This window comes from Carcharodon carcharias, chromosome 3 (genome assembly GCF_017639515.1).
Source record: "Carcharodon carcharias isolate sCarCar2 chromosome 3, sCarCar2.pri, whole genome shotgun sequence".
NCBI lineage: Eukaryota > Metazoa > Chordata > Chondrichthyes > Lamniformes > Lamnidae > Carcharodon > Carcharodon carcharias.
In genome coordinates, this window is record NC_054469.1 from 54,479,385 (window position 1) to 54,498,600 (window position 19,216).

Consider the following 19,216-nt stretch of genomic DNA (forward strand, 5'->3'; position numbering starts at 1 on the left):
CAAGGAAGATTCACAAAAATTATACCAGAAATAGGTATACATATCAGGAAAGAATTGACAAGTTGGGTCTCTACTCTTGAAAAAAGGTGGCTGAGGGGTAGCCTAATAGAGGTCTTTAAAATTATAAGATGGTTTTGGTAGTGAGGACAGAGAGAATATACCTGCTTGTGAGCAAGGGCATAACTAGTGGCCATCAATATAAGATAGTCACCAAGAAATCCAATACAGAATTCAGCAGGAACTTTTCCACCTAGAGTGGTGAGAATGTGGAACTCCATTCCACAGGGAGTGGTTGAAGTAAACAGTATAGACATGAAGTAGAAGGGAAGATGGGAGGAGGCTCCAGTGGAGCATAAACATGGACTGGTTGGGTCGGATGACCTGTTTCTGTGCCGTATATCCTATGTATTATAATATGTAGTTACTAGCCCTGTAACTGAACTCCTAATTTAAGGTTGGGATAACATTTTTATGTCACTGCACCTAGAACTGTTCACAGTACTCTAGGCGTGGCCTGATCAGAGTAACATACAGCTTCAAAATGGCCTGAGGGGGACGTGAGAACTAATTCAGCCAAAGCCCAATAGCCTGTTTACTTTGTTTACAGTGTAATACTTTTTTCACATGATGATCAAGAAATCAAATAACATCCATCAAACTAAATATTCAAATTAGCTATGTCTGTATATGTTAGAAACCATGAGAATTTCTATAACTGAAACAGGCCTAGGAATTCTCAAAATGTACTGTAGTCAGAATTTGTAGGTACAGCATGATGACCACATAGACACACACAAACACTCAGTAATTTATTCTCCTAATTTCAATTTTTAAATAAATACAAAAAAAATCACAAAACTTCCAGCAAAAAGATTTATTTGTGGCTCATATGATAAAAATATACCATATCTATCATGCTTAAAGCTATATTCTGCAAGTTATTTTCATGCTTACACTATTTTTTCTTGAATAGGAGCCTGAGATTTCAGCAGAACTCTAAACATTCATAAAAATGGCTGTTATAATAAAGTGGTTTGATAAACTGGATCTTATAACTCATTTTAATTTAAAATTAGTATTAAATTGCTATTAGATAACCTGTGAGATTTATCTTCTTCAATTTGCAATTTTATTACAATGCAATTGAAAAAATATTGCACTTGCTTTCATATAGTCTAATTTGTACAACTATTAACAGCGTTGATGAGTAGACTTCATAGTTGACAATTATATATAAATAAAGTTACATGCATGAGAAAGGACATATAAACGCTGTATCTACTGGATAATCTCAGTACATTATTGTCTCATTACATAATCTCAATTTTCGTCAATATTCCAGCAAAAATGCTGGCGATAAAGCAACTTATGTCTACTATATATGGCTTGTTGCTAAACAATAAAGTACATAAAATAAAGACCAAAATATCAATCTAATAGGTCATCCAAAGGAACTGATCAATGGATCAAAGCACTCCATTCAATTGCAACAATCTGGGGGATATTACTGTTTGTTTGGCAGCTGTGTGTGTGTAAACTCCATCATTTAAATTTTGATTTACTAACCATATAAAGGAAAGAAACTATGTGCCAAATTGCTTTACAAGCAATTTTTTTGTTTTAAGTGCAATCACTATTTTGCTGACAAAAGCAGCAACCAATGTGTGCACAGCAAGATCCCACACACAGCAACTGAATACACGACCAGATAATCTGTTTTGGTAATGTTGGTCGAGCGAGAATGTTACCAGGACACCGGGAGAACTCACTGCTCTTCCAAAAGGTCTTGCAATAAAAAATTGAAATCCTTGGTTCATTGATACCTTACTGACGAGGAATTTGGCCAAAGAACTGTAAGGTGCAACATTTTTATTAACTGATTTCTAGCTAAAACACTAGAAATTAAGTGTTTTGTATATATATATATATATATATCTCTAATGCTTAGGATTCCCTATTTTCTATCCAAAATCGATTTTAGCTATATCACAAGCAGCTAAACCCACTTGCATTCAGTCAGATACAGCGTTTACTAGTAAGATGACAGTGCAGTGCTTTGTTACATAAATTTTTAAAAATCAGGACAATATAACTTAAAGATAATTATTAAATCCATCCAGAATTAATGTAATTGTTTGGTTCAAGTATCAGTAATGATATAGTATTTAGTTATGTACAGTGTGCATTCATGGTAGCATTAAAGCAAAATGCACATAATTGGTCTACGTTAAGGTAAAATACCACTGAATGAACAAATGCAAACCATCATGTCACACCTTCTATGCTCTCCAATTTTCTGAGTCTGCGGCCTTTACAATCCCAGGTGAATGTCTAATTTGATTTTCTGGAATTTGAGACAGACATGAGACAAAATCATTCTGGTTGCAGTCATTTCTAGTGAGTAGAAACCAAAAGAACTTATTCAAAGTTACCTCTTCCTCCTTTGAAAATACATATGTACCAATAACTGGACAACAACAGGCCAAAGAATTGCAAATAGTATAGTACGGCCAGACATATCAAAAGGCCACCAGGATGGTCTCTGAATGGTGGGGGGGGAGAGAAAAAAAACACAGATCAAATATTGTCCTTCAGCACTAAAAATATGACATTGTGCAAAACATAAAATTTTTAAAAATTACACACGACACCCAAGTTTTGAAAAATCAACATGGCAGAGCGTAGTGCCTGCCTACATAAATCAAAGCAAATAGAAAATTATTAAATGAAAATATCAACATGAAGGATCATTAAAGTTCTTCCTAACTATGAGAATGCTTGTGCTAGGAAAATGGAACACTACCGACCAAAATTAACTTAACTCTGCTTCCTCAAATTCTACAAAACGATTTAGAATTGATTTTATCATATTAATATAATGATGAACACAGATGCAATAATTACCTCTTCATCTGCACCATGTTTAAACTCTGATTGGACATTTTCGGACTTGGCCTGTGATATGAAGGAATGAAAACAAATTCCATAGTTTTTCTTATTGAATAAAACATAAGCAAGGTTGTAAGGATAATAAGAGTAAGTTTTGCAAATGCTACCTTTTATGCAAATTCCAATTATTGATGCGACACCAATTCGAACGAAGTAAGCCCAAATTAATATTTGCGTTCATACAGAGATTCTCCTATTTTCCTTTCACCTTTTATATATTTTTATTGAATTAAAAAAAAAAGCACTCAATGACCCATATCTCCTTTCTTCCTATGGCTTTTGCCAATATTGTTATGTGTCTGCAAGTTATCTATTTTCTCTTTCCTTGTGGAGAAACACAAACATCTCAGCACTTTCACTGATGGTCTAGTTAAGACTGGGAGTGCACCTTAGTGCAAATCTACTCCCCATCCCTTAATTCACCACAGCAGGGCATTAATACCCATGGGTCTGCACCATGTGATCTTACATCACAGAACCTATAATCATGGGTAGGAAGTGCATGATTACATATTTGTAGATATAATCAACACTTGTTTCTTTGTGATTAGCTCTTACCTGAGAAGCAGTCACTGCTTCCAACATATGAAGCCGTTCCAACACACTCTGCATATCTTCCTGGAGCCTGATGAGCGCTACTGCGATCTGTTCATTCACATTAACTTTTTGTAGCCGTTCTGACCCCCTTCGTTCCCCATCGCCACCATTACCCAGCTGTGTGATCTGAAAACCATCCCCCGAATGCTGCATCCTATTACCTACAAGGTAAACAGGAACACAATTTAAATGGCTCCTTCTAATTTAGCAACAATGCAAAGCAAACACATCAACTGCTTAAAAAGACAATTGGTTACAAATGCTTCAATGTTCTAGGAAATTCAATGGCAAAGACATTCAGAGCCAAGAAAATTAAGGAGTGACCCAATAGCTGTCATCAACATTATGGAGAATTATGATAAGATTAACTGTGTTGGGTTGTTTCCACCGGTCAGCAAGATTGAAACAAGTGATAATAATTATAAAAATTAACAGGGGGGGGTAGAGAGAAATCTATTAATAGATGGTGGATAGGATGTGGGAATCTCTGCCACAAAGAATTGTTGAGGCACAGGAGATAAATCATTTAAAACAATTGGATAAGTTCATAAGCGACAGAGGGGGCAGAAATGTGAAATTATACCAAGTGGCTCATTTGGAGCAACACACCAGCGCAGTTTTTAAAAAATTGGATCTTTGGATGTGGTTGCTGCTAGCAAGGCTGGCATTTATTGCTCATCCCTAGTTGCCCTTGAGAAGGGATAGTGGGCTGCTTTCTTGAACTGCTATAATCAGTGTAGTGAAGGTGTTTCCACAATCCTTGTTATGGAGGGAGTTCCAGGATTTTAGCCCAGTGATAATGAAAAGACAATGGTGTATAACTTGGTGTTCCCCATGCAACTGCTGCCCTTCCAGGTGGTGAAGGTCACAGTTTTGGGTAGATGCTACTGAAGAAATTACACTTCTGAAGTGCCTTGAGATGCCTGTCCTTGTTCAACAGTGCTATATAAATGCATGTTGTTGATGAGTCAGCCTTTTCTCATTGCTTTAGTTGTAATGCTGTGTTTACTTTAAATGCATTACTATGATAATTTATACTAAGAGTTTTGAGTAATGTGTCTAATTAAGAACTCCATATACTTTATTAACAGGGAAAGGAAAGATTATACATCATCCCTCCCTCTTACTTTTGGTTTCCCTGCAATGCTCATTCACCACATTGAAGTCAACTATAGATTAAGAGGGGGCGTTCCTTGGAGGGGGTCTTCAATCTTCCTTAGAAGGGAAACGTGCAAAACAAATGGAGCTTCAACAGAAGAGGAAAGAAAATAAATTGCAACTTGCAATCCCCTCTCCCCCAACAAAACTACTCACAAAAACAAGCCCTTGGGACATATTTGTGGAACAATTCTTAAAGTAAAGGCCCTCTTTCAATTAAAAAACATACCTCGTCCTCTCCTTGGCCCATGAAACTCAGTTCTTTTGCTGGTTATCTTCTCTTTGTGAGGGCCACTTCCACCTGACTTTGCATCTTCACCACCATGGGTAACACCTCCTTCTCCTCCCAAATCCTGCACCTTCACTGTTCCAGGATTCCCAAGGGATTTTAGGGAACATTCTAACTCTACTTTGGAACTATTTGTGTTTCCCAGTAGCTGTCTGTGATCAAATTCTGAGATTATCAGAGAACTGTTAAAATTCTCTCTGTCACAACTGCCAGCACCTGAAATCTACAAAAATGAAATAAAACAGTATGTTTACAGTACTTGAAAAGATCAATGATTATTTATGCAATATTCATGTTGAGCATATTTAAGAAAACGTGCTGTAACCCAAGACAAAAGCTTTTATTTTTCATTTGATAAGTAGCATGTGACTTGTAAAAGTTAATCGATTTTTGTTTTTCATTTATGATCATTAAAAATAATTTACAAACATGCATAGTTAAGAAGTTCCTGCTATGGGCGTAATGGAAGATAAGTTTGGTTAGGCAGTAATAACAGAGGAGAAAGATGATCCTATGTTAGCAGTAAGAAGGGTTCCTGTCATATCGCCAAAATGATTCACTATAATTCAGTTTCTCAAATTTCTGTTTACATGATATCTATATGAAACACTAATCTCAAAGTATCTCACAGAATAATTACCACAAATCATTTACATAGAGAGGGGAGAGAAGGTGAGAGGAGGGGGATGTGGGGGAGGGATCCAATTGTAGTACCAATATATGAAATAGGAGAAGTAGGCCATTCAGCCCCTTGAGCTTGCTCCGCCATTCATTCAATAAGATCATGGCTGATCCGTTTGTGTTTCAAATTCCACATTCCCATCTACCCCTGATAACCTTTGATGCCCTTGCCTAGAATCTATCAACCTCTGCCTTAAAAATATTCAATGACCCCGCCTCCACCGCTTTCTGAGGCAGTGTGTTCCAAAGTCGCACAACCCTCACAGAAAGAATTTCTCCTCATCTCTGTCCTAAGAGGGTGACCCCTAATTTTAAAACAGTGGCCCCTAGTTCTGGACTCACCCACAAGGTGCACCTTGTTGAGACTGTTCAGGATCTTACGTACTTCAATCAAATCATCCCTCACTCTTCTAAACTCCAGTGGAAACAAGTCCAGTCTGTCTAACCTTCCCACATTACACAACAATGAGCAAGACTCAATCAATCTACCTTAGGCCATCAATCCAAAGAAGCCTACGGTCTTCCATCACAGTGTTGAATTGTCTACAAGGTTTTTACCTCCAGTACCCTAGCCTATGCATGTATTGATCATTCACTGCAGGAAGCACTTCATGGCAGCAGCCATCAGTTTGCCTTTCACCAACCTGTAGTCCTTGCTGTGATGGCTACCTTGAAGTAGTACTCTAGTTTAATTTTTCTATACTATATACTACCTTGTGTATGTAATCAATTCTTAGTGGTCCATGTAGGTACCAACAACAAAAGGTAGAACTAGGAAAGAGGTTCTGCATAGCCAGTATGAGCAGCTAGGCACTAAATTAAAAAGCAGTGCCTAAAAGTTAATAATCTCTGGATTGCTACCTGAGCCACATGCAAACTGGCATAGGGTACATAAGACAGGTGAATGTGTAGTCAAAGACTGGTGTCTGAGAAGTGGGTTCTGGTTTGTGGGGCACTAGCACTAGCACTGGGGAAAGTGGGGCTATACTGTTGCGATGGTCTACACCTGAACACTGTTAGGACCAGTGTTCTAGCAAGCCGCATAACTAGGGAAGCTTTAAACTAAATAGTGAGGGCAAGGGATCAAATTTGGGAAGATGTGTTAAATCAAAGAGTAGGGACAAGGCAAGACAGAAGGTATCAATGTGGAAAACGATAAACAGACCATGATAGGAAGAAACAGAGCTCGCAAATCTGAGAGTAAATAAGCAGATAATGCTAAAGGTTACAAAAATAATAAAAATAACAAAACTAAAGGCTCTGTATCTGAATGCACATAGTGCTCAAAATGAAACAGATGAACTGAGAATACTAAGAGAAATAAATAAGTACAATCCGATAGCCAAATACAGAGTCATGGCTACAGGATGACATAGATTGGGACCTGAATATTGAAGGGTATATGATATTTAGAAAGGACACAAAGCTAGGACAAAGGTGGAGGGTTGGGTCCGTTAATTAATGTTGGTATTAGCACAATAAAGAGGGATGACCCAAGTACAGGAAACCAGGATGTAGAAGCAGTTTGGGTAGGGATGAAAACTGATAAAGGCAAGAAGTCACTTGTGGGAGTGTTGTATAGGCCTCCTAACCTCCTTATGATCCCAGCTGAGATTACCCGTGGACAAGCCTGATCCCAGGGTGATAGATCCTAACTTTTAATTGTTTGTTTAGGTATGGGGAGAGTAGCTACTGAACTGAATCACAGAAGTCAGCTGATGAACTTTTAACAAAAAATAAAACATTTAGTAAGCAAGATGAACTATTTTACAATAATCCTTCACCCACAACTATAGCTTTACAGAGATATGCAGACGTGCAAGGATAACACAAGTTACAAAAGCTATCTTATACGCTGATGTTCACAGTAAGTACACAGTCCATGTACCAACAGGCACCCTGTGGTCAGACATACCACATTCTGAAACCAAGTGATAGATGCCACCTCAGCCAGATGCTATGGATCTCTCCTTAATTCCTCTCAGATGCTTGCCACACTGAGCCAACCAGTGTCACTAAACTCCGTCTTTCACACAAGGGTTTCCAATCTCCACTCTCCAAGAACTCGCTTTGGAGTCTTCTCCCAAACCAATGCTTTCTCTCAGATGCCTTCCGCAAGGGTTCACCTCCAGGGTTTTGAACTCTCCTTCCAATGTTCCTCTTCCCTGGATCGCCACTTGCATTCAAGCTGTCTTCCGTGCACACACTCTCACCTACTCAGCTGTCAACAGTATACTACTGCTTTACATACTGATAACAAGAGTTACAGGCCTTCCGCCATCTCTTTGGATCTTCTTAGCTCTTGCAAGTTGTTCTCGCTTTAAATCTGCTTTCTGCAGCATTTGTCTCTTTAAATCTGAAGCTTGGAGCCTCTCTCTCTGTCCCTCACTCTTAGCTTCACTTAACAGGACCTTTTCTAGGTTCCTGTCCTTCATGTGATTAGGTGGTCTTCTTTGGACTTTCCCCTCTTCCACTCCCCTGGATTTTGGGGCTTTCTTTAGCTTGGGACTTGCTATCTGTCCCATCTAGACTGCTCCTGCCTGATAGCTATCTTCAAAACCTGCTGAACTCCAACAGCTTCCAAATCAAAATTGCTGTTTCTAGCTTTTCTATGCATTTCTGTGGGAGGGACCTGCCTCTCTGGACCCCTCTTGCTAGGCAACAGCAGTTTTTCTACTCTTGTGTTTGCTTAACTTCTTTTTAAGAGTTGTAAAAATCATTAGAAGTGCAGGCACCCTTTTAAAGTGAAACTAAAACTCAATTTGACCTTGAACACAGATACAGAAATACAAATCAAACTTAAACATTAAAGCTAAAACTCATTCCTAACATTGAAAAAAGCCAAATATAACTTAAACTATTTCCCAACAGGTAGGACAGGGTACAAAGGAGGAAATAATGGAAGGCTGTCAGAAAGGTATGGCAATAATCATGGGGGATTTTAATCTACATATAGATCAAAAAATCAGATGGGCAAAGGTGGCCTAGATGAGGAATTCATAGAAAGTTTTTAGGATAGTTTCTTAGAACAGCATGTTCTGGCACCAACCAGGCAGCAGGCATACTAGACCTGGTGTTGTGCAACAAGATATGATTCATTAATGATCTCATAGTGAAGCCACCCTAGGTAATAGCAATTGTGATATGATTGAATTTTACATTGAGTTCAAGGAAGAAGAGTGGGTCTAAGAATAGCATTTTAAGCTTAAATAAGGGCAATTATGAGAGCATGAAAGCAGAGCTAGCTAAAGCAAAATGGCAAATTAGGTTAAGAGGTAGGTCCATAGAGATGCAGTGGCAGTCATTTAGGGGAATATTTTGAAATATACAGAATAGATACATTCCAACGAGAAAGAAAAATTCCAAGGGGAGGACTGATCATCCGTGGTTGGTTAAAAAAGTTAAAGTTAGTATCAAACTTAAAGAAAAAGCATATAATTGCGCAGGTCAGAAGATTGGACAGCATATAAAAAACAGCGAAGAATGACTAAAAGATTCATAAGGAAGGAAAAATTAGAGTAGAAGAGTAAGCTAGCTAGAAGCATAAAGATAGATAGCAATAGTTTCTATAGATGTTTAAAAAAGGAAAATTAACAAGGTGACTGTTGACTCTATAGAGAGTGAGTCTGGGGAATTAATAGTGGGAAATAAGGAGATGGTAGATAAATTGAACAGGTATTTCTCATCAGTCCTCACTACCAAGAATACAAGTAACATCCCAGAAATAGTTGTAAAACAGGAAATGAAAGGGAGGGAGGAACTCAAGTAAATTACAATCACCAGGGAAGTGGTACTGAGCAAATTGTTGGATCTGCACATTGACAAGTCCCTAGGGACTGATGGACCAAGGGTCTTAAAAGAAGTGGCTAGGGAGATAGTTGATATATTGGTTTTAATTTTCCAAAATTCCCTAGAATCGGGGAAGGTTCCATTTGATTGGAAAATGGTGAACATAACTTTTTCATTCAAAAAGGGAGGCAGACAGAACACTGGAAACGTCAGGCCAGTTAGCATAACATCTGTCATTGGGAAAATACTAGAAGCTATTACTAAAGACGTTACACAGCAGGGCATTTGGAAAAATTCAGGATATTCAGGCAGAGTCAACATGGCTTTGGGAAAGGGAAATCATGTTTAACCAATTTATTGGAGCTCCTGGAAGTAGTAACATGTGCTGTGGATAAAGGTAAACTGGTGGATGCATTGTACTGAAATTTCCAGAAGGGATTTGATAAGGTGCCACATCAAAGGCTTGGCATAGATAGAAGATTGGCTAGCTAACAGGCAACAGAGAGCAGGCATCAATGGGTCATTTTCTGGTTAGCAAGATGTAAAGAGTGGTGTGCCACAGGGATCAGTGCTGGGGCCTCAACTTTTAATAACCTATATAAGTGACTTGGATGGAGGGATTGAAGATATGGTTGCTAAATATACTGATGACACAAAGATTGCTAGGAAAGTAAGATGTGAAAAAGACATAAGGCAGCCAAAAAGGGATACAGATAGGTTAAGTGAGTGGGCAAAGATCTAGCAAATGGAATACATTGTGGGCAAATGTAACATTGTCTATTTTGGCAGGAAGAATTAAAAAAAACATTATCTAAATAGTGAGAGATTGCAGAGCTCAGAGATGCAGAGGGATCTAGGTGTCCTAGTGCATGAATCTCAAAAGGTTAGTATGCATGAAATTAGGAAAGCTAATAGAATGTTATTGTTATCAAGGGGAATTAAATACAGAAGTAGGGAGTTTATGCTTCAGTTATATAGAGCATTGATGACATTATATCTGGAGTACTGTGTACAATATTAGTCTTCTTATTTAAGGAAGGATATAATGCGTTGGAAGCAGTTCAGAGGTTTACCAGACTAATATCTGGAATGGGTGGGTTATCTTATGAGGAAAGGTTAGACAGGCGAGGCTTGTATCTGCTGGAGTTTAGAAGAGTAAGAGGCGGCTCGATTGAAACATATGAGATCCTGAGGGGTCTTGACAAGGTGGATGTGGAGAGGATGTTTTCTCTTATGGAAGAATCCAGAACTAGAAGTCACTGTTTCAAAATAAGGGTCGCCTATTTAACACAGGGATGAGCAAAATTTTTATCTCTCGGAGGGTCACAAGTCTTTGGAATTCTCTTCCTCAAAAGATGGTGGAAGCAGAATCTTTGAATATTTTTAAGGCAGAGGTAGATAAATTCCTTATTGGTTAATTGGGGGTAGGTGGGAATGCGGAAGTGAGTTTACAAGCAGATCAGCCATGACCTTATTGAATGGCAGAGCAGGCTCGAGGAGCCGAGGGGCCTACTCCTGCTCCTAATTCGTATGTTTGTATAATTACAAGGCTTTAACCTTGTTATGTGCTGTTCACCATATCAGCAATTACCTCTTCTAGTCCCAGTTGTTCCATTGAATCACAATATACTTCACTGTCTGAGTCACTTGTGATGTGCTGAATTCCCGAAAGCTCAACAACTTGGTTTTCCACCCCATCTGTACAAATGGAAGGATGAATAAAACAAGTGATGAGCACTAACAAAATAAGGTGTTGAGACCACATTAAGAGCTGAGGTAACCAATGCACAGGGAGAGAAACTTACTTAGGAATTTAAAATTATTAATGCAAACTACAGGGTTTTAACTCTCAAGAAAATGGAAATAAGTCTGTTAAAAACAACTTGGTTATTCTCCATGAAATTGAAAAAAAATTGTTTTATTAATCAAGTTAGTAAAACTTATTACTATAGGTGCTTAAATTTCACAGTTGGTTTTCTTTTCAAATAGGCCAATAAGTTTAAGCAAAAATTAATTTCAAGAGCGTGCAATTAATTAGCATTAATATTGCTAATCTCCACACATTTTTAACCTCTGCAGATGCTTCATTTAAAATCTAGGTGAATAGTTAAAGCTGTAGGACTCAATCAGGGTTGAAAAGTGTAGGAAGTGTAGGAAAAAAGTAAATCAAGGAGCACTGGTTAAAGCAATACTAATCACAGAATCTCAGAACTTTTACAGCAAAGGAGGCCATTCAGCACATCTTTCTGCACACTCTCTGAATGGGCAATTTACTCAGTGCCATTCTCCCACCTTCTACCCGTAACCACGCACATTGCTCCCTTTCAGATAACAGTCTAGTTCGCTTTTGAATGCTCCGATTGAACCTGCCTCTGCCACACACTCAGACAGTGCATACCTTAACCACTTGCTGTGTTCTTTTTAATTCATTTACGGGAAGTGGGCATTGCTGGCCTGGCCAGCATTTATTGCCCTTGAGAAGGTGATGGTGAGCTGCCTTCTTGAATCGCTGCAGTCCATGAGGCATAGGTACGTCCACAGTGCTGTTAGGGGGAGGGAGTTCCAGGATGTTGACCTAGCAACAGCGAAGGAATGGCCATATATTTCCAAGTCAGGATACTGAGTGGCTTGGAGGGGAACTTCCAGGTGGTGGTGTTCCCAAATGTCTGCTGCCCTTGTCCTTCTAGATGGTAGCCATTGTGTGTTTGGAAAGTGCTGCCAAGAGAGCCATAGTAAGTTTCTGCAGTGCATCTTGTACATGGTACACACTGCTGCCACTGTGTGCCGGTGGTGGAGGGAGTGGATGGTAGTTGAAGGGGTGCCAAACAAGCAGGCTACTTTGTCCTGGATAGTGTCAAGCTTCTTGAGTGTTGTTGGACCTACACTCATCCATGCAAGTGGGGAGTATTCCATCACACTCCTGACTTGTGCATTGTCGATGGTGGACAGGCTTTGGGGAGTAAAGAGGTTAGTTACTCGTCGCAAATGGAAAACTAATACAGTCCAAGAACGAACCAGTTAACTTGCATTCACTAAGTAAATTTTCCGTGAACAATTTTTTTTTTCCGCCAAATTAAAACAGGGCCCAGAATGTTTTTTTTTATTTGTTTATGGGATGTGGCCATCGCTGGCTAGGTCAGTATTTATTGCCCATCCCCAATTGCCCTGGAGAATTGAATGGCTTGCTGGGGCATTTAAGAGTCAACCACATTCCTATGTAGTTGGAGTCACATGTAGGCCAGGCAAGGAGAGCAGATTTCCTTCCCTAAAGGATATTAATGAACCAGATGGGTTTTTATGATAATTGACAATGGTTTCATGGTCATCATTAGACCATGATTTTTAATTGAATTCAAATTCACCATCTGCTGTGGTGAGATTTGAACCAGGGTGCACAGAGCATTACCTTGGCTATCGGAGAATTAGTCCAGTGACAATACCACTATGCAACCCTACAAGATTTCCTTCTCTAATCAGAATATACAAAAACAATTGCTAAAATTGATACTTACTCAGTCAGCATCATTGGTTCAGGAATATAAATATGCACATTCACGTATATTGAGAAACTCAACATCAATGTTAAACAGATACATTTTGGCTGCAAGCATAGATGGGGGCAAGTGAATTACTGCTACTAGTTCATTGGAACTACAGCGGTTCAAGAAGGCAGCTCACCACCACCTTCTCACGGGCAATTAGCGATGGGCAATAAATGCTTGCCGAGCCAGCGACGCCCACACCCTGTAAATAAATTAATTTAAAAAACTTAAACCTTGCTTAATGAGTCTCCATATCTAAGGAATTAAGTATTATTTAAAAGATAGAGATAAAGATGATGAATTTATCTTGGATTTTCCCAGAATTTTAGTGATTTCACGACTCAAGTTGTATCGTACATGAAAAAAAAAACAACTTTCTCTTTCCAAAATGGATTAATCAAATGTTATTCATTGCAAAAACCAACTAATTTTATGCAAATACAAATGTAGATCAAAAGCAAAAAATTTTCTCTTTCTCTGCCAGTTGCATGGTATGTGAGAAAATACCAAAGTGCAAGAACAAACTGCATGATTAATGAAATGAATAAAGCTTTGCTATCATGGACATTTTCAGTCATGGTTTCAGAATGCTCATGAGAACAGTTATTGCAAGCCATACCTATTTCACCATTGATATCAGGTTGTTGTATGGTTTGAATGTTTCCTTTCTTTTCCTCCCCCTGATCCTCTGCATTCAGCACTGACTTAGGATTTGGAGTATCATACAGGATACAGGGGTTTGCTATCTCACCAACAGTGTCTTGGGAGAGCAGGAGTCCTGGTTTCACATCTTCCAATTTCACATCCGTTAGCCCCTGAGTCATGCCCTTCAGTTTCACTACTTCAGTTTCTTCTAGAAGAAAACCCACAAGAACAGGTCAATACTTTAACAAATAAAGCTTTTCTTTCAACAGTAGAATACAGCTAAAAATGGATAACAGAGCTACATTGATACTTCCCCACTTATACTTCAACCAAGTTCCACAAAAGAACAAGAGCTGTAGCTATGAAGGGAAAGCTAGGGCTTTCTGATGCTACATTTAAAAAAAATGGCTTCAAGATATCAAATAGCAAACTTGAAGGCTCGGAATGGCTAGCAAGTCATTTTTGGCTGAGTAATGTTACCAAATAGGGAAATTACAAAATAGTTATTTGGTAGTGCAGAACTTGAGGTATTGCTCAAAAAGTAAAGGCATGTTGTTGAAGCTGATTGTCTTGCATTCATCAGCACAATTCACAAGAATACCAAATGTAAAGGGAACAACAATTTATACTTCATGAGAAGAGAGTGCTGATTGTCAAGTGGAGTCCACTTGCCAACCAATCAGCACTCTCTTCTCATGAAGTATAAACTGTTGTTCCCTTTACATTTGGTATTCTTGCGACATGAGCAGTGCAAGACAAAAAGCTTCAACAACTTGTCTTTTCTCAGCATTAACGAAATACAAAAAGGAAATTAATATATAACAGAGAGAGCGAGAGAGAGAAAGAAAGAAAGAATGACGAGATCATAAGGATAGGCAGAATTATTGTACTTATCCATACCTTTTTCATCCATGTTCTGAGGAGCTTTTCTATTGAGGCCTAGCTTTTTTGAACTGCACTTATATTTTGGGGATGGTGGGAAAGAAACAGATGAAAATCTAATTATGTCTTCTAATATCTATAGCAAGGAGTTGTGGAATTTTTTTTGGATCCAATGTAATGTATCAATTACTTGATTTTTCCACATAAAATCTTTCTCCTGTATTTTTTCATCACACCTGCAAATTTTTATTTATTTGTAAATGCCTTTGAACGCTGACATTAAAAATTCTTGGACTCTAGGGGAAATAAGGGGCATTGGCATTGGGCAGGAAAGTGGAGTTGAGATCAAAGATGAACCATCTTACTGAATGGCAGATTAGGCTTCAGTTGTCGTATAACCGATACCTGCTCCAAATTCTTATGCTCTTATTTTGGCTTCTTTTGCAGCTTTCATTGCTTATTCAGTTAATTGTCACTTGAGCTTCATTAAAACGAAGAGCTTTTAACCTTTGTTTGAAACATTGGAATCAAATATTAATAACTATGTAAATTTATGATGTTTCAATAAAACCTTTTATGGACTTCAGAGAAATAACTTTGTTTTCCTCAAGAGGGAGCAATTGCTACAATCTAATGGCACTATTAGAAAATCATTTTTCATTTGTGCCATAGTATTTGAAGTAAATTTAGGAACTGCTGCAGGTGCACTTAATGAAATCTTTATCTAGAAACAAGTGAAAAGGGCATTCAGTAGAGTGTTGACTTCTGTCATGCTGTGATAATGTTATACAATTATGGAGCTCTACCTTGAGGCTTTCCCTGCCTGGCTGATGTTCTGTAATTACAAAGTTGAAAAAAAATCATTTTATTAAGAGCTTCCATTTCATTAAGGGGGCTTCAAGCCAATCCACATCCAATAACCTGCTCTGAAAACTCTGCTCACATTTTGGCAGCTATGACAAATTTCACCACAGCAGCAGAGACAATCCACAACATTCTAAAACAACCAATCAACAACATTTTAAAATAAAACAACCCAAAACATTCTAAGAAAAGGTCCATTCGCCCTATCAGCCAACGTGAACGGATTCTTTAAAAAATTCCAGGATCCGAATCCCCACCTTTGCCAAAAGCGAATCAATTCTTCCTTGGGACATACCTTATTTGCAGACTGATTTCAACTAAACTTGGGACATTAGTTTGAGATATATTGTTTACAAACAGACTAACAAGGGTGAAAATATTACCTCCGCTTACCTTAAGTGGTGGAGATAAAAATCTAAGGTATTGTACACAACAACATCTTGTAAAAAAGATAAGTAGACATGAAGACCACAAATGATCTACCTAGCTTATCCTTCCACAGAACTCTGGCATCTTATTCACAATATCCAACTGCCTCTTGAAACACTCCAGAATTCGTCTGCTGCTATTTTCCCTAAAAGTGCATTACAGGTATTAGTCACTCTTTCCAGAAAGAAGCACTTGCTGACATCAGTTTGTCACTTGGTCCTAACACTGTAGTTGAACTTGACACGTTGCTAAAAATTAACCCTTTCAATTACATTTATCGCCTTATATGCCTCTTTTAAAATTCCTCTCATGGCTTAGGAAACCAAGTTCTTCCAGCTTTTCCTCTTTCCTCAAAACTACACTCTAAAGTTCAGGCTGCTGGCTCTTCTCCAACCCGTTTCCAAAGCTTGGATGTCTCCAACTATCCTACTGACCATAATTGAACACTAATCTGGGTTCAGATGGTCCAGATTATTATACAAATGCAGCAAAATGGCCTCAGGTGTTGTGTGACTGATTTGGCAAAGTAGCTCAACCTTCATTACTTGCAGCTCTGCAATGATTGGATATGGCCAGTGTGGAGTCAATCACTCTCAGATCTCTTTCAGCCTTTTCCCTTCTGGTTCAACTTCACTCACTCATTATGTCCTTCATTTTTTTCCATTACAATGTACAATACCTTGTACTTACCTTTCCTGAGTTTTATCTGCCATAGTTCTACCCATTGCAAGTATTATCGAAGTCCATTTGTAACACTTTAACCATTTCATCAGACTCCACTGAAGTTGGGAATCAATTGTGAATCTGACCAATCACATCAATCAGGAGCAAAAAAAAAATTAGAAAATGCACAGATCCTGAGGTCACTTTACATAGAAAGCACCAGCCTAACATCATTTCCCTAAATGCTTCCTCTCTTTCAGCCAATTCTTTATTCAGCTCAAGGTTTGCCCAGGATGCCAATGCTGTAAGCTTGTACATCAATCTTTCATGTGGATAATGTAGTTATTTGAGGTAAAAGATATCATTAGAGTTTTGTACAACAGAGAAAGCAGAATAAAAAGTCACATCAAATGTTATTAACTTACAATTTTAAATCAAATGATAGATCAATAGAATATGGTTGAAAATATCAGAGTAAATTATCGAGGAAAGTATTTATTTTCTTATCCGATGCAGTCCTTACATTAGTTTTCGTGCACTGAACTTGACTTCCAACTTAAAAAGTTGTTCGATTAAACAAACTATTTGTATTATGTCACAATTTAACAGTAATAATTTATGCAGCATTTTGAATCAATGATCTTACATGTTGTTACACAGTAAATTCATTTTGGTGCAATGACAAGTCTGCATATGATTTGATATTTTTTAAAGTAATTAGGTCAAAAGCCAAAACCACAAGGCATAAAATAACAGCTAGCCATCTGGCACTGGCCTGACAAATATCTGATGATTTCAGTTGGAACTTTGAGGCACATCACCTATTCTGAACAGGTAAAATTGTGCAAACTAACATTCAGATCTCAAATGAACCAGTAGGATTTACAAAACAAATTTCAGGCAATATTCAAAATCAAAATTTGATTTGCCAATATTTGCTGGTCCATAATTTTTTCACTTAAAAATTCATCAATAGTTCTGTAGAATACTTCACCAGAGTTATCTGGTATAATTAAGAAACCTCATTTTGGAAGTATACATAAGAGGGCTAACTCGAAGAGTTAATGAGTATTTGTGCTCTACTGATCAAGAATGTCTGCAGTTCAGTCTATGGATCTGAGAGTTAGATGGTAATGGGCATGACAAACGTAGGGGTGCTACAATAGAGGCTAAAAACAAATATGCTCCTAACAGGCACCTTAATACCCATCCCACTGACTTCTGCTGAAAGCATGTATCAGTTGAGAACAGGATCAAGTTAACTGGTGAAGCAACTCTGGAGCAAATAGCCTGCTGGCATCTGCAGGACTGCCACACAAATTTTTCAACTTGCATTAATATGGCAACTTAAACACAGCAAAAACAAAAAAAAATGCACACAGTTGTACACCAATGTATGTGTGCGTGTCTCAAATTAATATGAATGCAAATAACAAAGCATGATTTAAGGAACAGGAGATCCTGTAGAGGTGGAACAAAATCTGTTGCATGGACATGTCTATGAAAATCACCTTGATATCATATAAAAACATTATCACAAACTGGTGAGAGTTACTCCATGCAGCAGTTTTCCAGATTCTATAGATCAATCAGACTGAGAGATGCCCAGGGCAAAGGTGTAAACTTTGACAAGTGTGTAACTGAAAATGCCTGCCCATCAACTGGGAGCACTGTTAATTTTACCACCATGAATGGGTGTGATTAAAAAATACATTATATCTTTGCAGGTTGAGTTGCGGACGACTAAGGGAGAACCTCCATCTTCTCAACCCTCTCCAGAAAGAGCAAAGCAAAATCATTGAGTGAAATTTATTTTCCTCCCCTGTGGCGATTTTGATGGAGGAGGGCATTTAATCAGGTGGAAGGGTAGTGGGTGACGACCCTGTCACTTAAGTCCATCGTGGAAAGGCCCGAAGATGGCCTTCCTGCCCCAGTGCCAATTGCGGCCCCTGTGCTTCATCCTGCAGCCGCTGATATTAATCTAGCAGCAGGCAGGAGCCTTGTCATGCAGGGAGCATGACAAGCAAACCCATGCAGGGAGCATGACAAGCAAACCCATGCAGGGTCCATGGGGGTTCCCTCACTCAAAGGCATTCAGTGTCTGATCAAGGGAAGTGGCATAGGGAACCAGGTGCGGGGAGAGGGGGGTGGGGGGTGCTGCTAACAGCCATGCCCCTCCCCCCACCTCCAGCTATCACTCATCTGTGGCCTGGGATGAGGTGATAATACTAAGCCTCAGGTGGGTATCATACCAGCACAGTCACAGTCTCCCGCCGCTACTAACGTTCAATAGAGCTGCTCTAATTGGCTGGCAGCTTTTGGCAGGTGGGACTTTTGTATGGGCAAAGACTCACTTATGTACAGTTAAATGCCTGAGTGACATTTAACATGGTGAGCCTTCCCTACAAGAGGTGACACGGGGCTCTCGCTAGTTCTCCAGCTGGTGGGCTGCACCCCATCGCCTCCATTAATTTATATTCTTTGAAAAAAATTATTTTATTACAGGAAACATTCTACAATATTTGAAAATGGTCAAAAATGATGCATAAAAGACAGATAAACAATAGCAATAGTTCCTCATAAAATAGGCCCACTGGGGCTTTAAAAAAATACAAATCATTTGATCAAGAACATTGTAAATACACAGGCTATTACACAAACTCATCACTTTGTAACTTGGTTGTGAGGCAGTAGGGAAGAGAGAGAAAAACAAATCTTACATTAATGG

The 19,216-nt window shown here is 38.6% G+C and overlaps 1 protein-coding gene across 7 annotated transcripts in view; it reads right to left on the bottom strand.

Moving 5' to 3' along the window:
- Positions 1 to 859: 859 nt before the first annotated feature.
- The window catches only part of acbd5a (acyl-CoA binding domain containing 5a), a 113,801-nt gene continuing 95,444 nt past the window's right edge, over positions 860 to 19,216 (bottom strand). For all 7 annotated transcript variants that reach the window (XM_041184692.1, XM_041184688.1, XM_041184687.1 and 4 more), the window contains 7 exons: positions 13,625 to 13,858; positions 11,055 to 11,161; positions 4,934 to 5,216; positions 3,508 to 3,707; positions 2,905 to 2,955; positions 2,433 to 2,542; positions 860 to 2,344 (listed from right to left, as the gene is read on the bottom strand). In XM_041184692.1, coding sequence (XP_041040626.1) covers positions 2,332 to 2,344; positions 2,433 to 2,542; positions 2,905 to 2,955; positions 3,508 to 3,707; positions 4,934 to 5,216; positions 11,055 to 11,161; positions 13,625 to 13,858 — 998 coding nt within the window. In that variant the 3' untranslated portion in view covers positions 860 to 2,331. The remainder of the gene's footprint in view (positions 2,345 to 2,432; positions 2,543 to 2,904; positions 2,956 to 3,507; positions 3,708 to 4,933; positions 5,217 to 11,054; positions 11,162 to 13,624; positions 13,859 to 19,216) is intronic.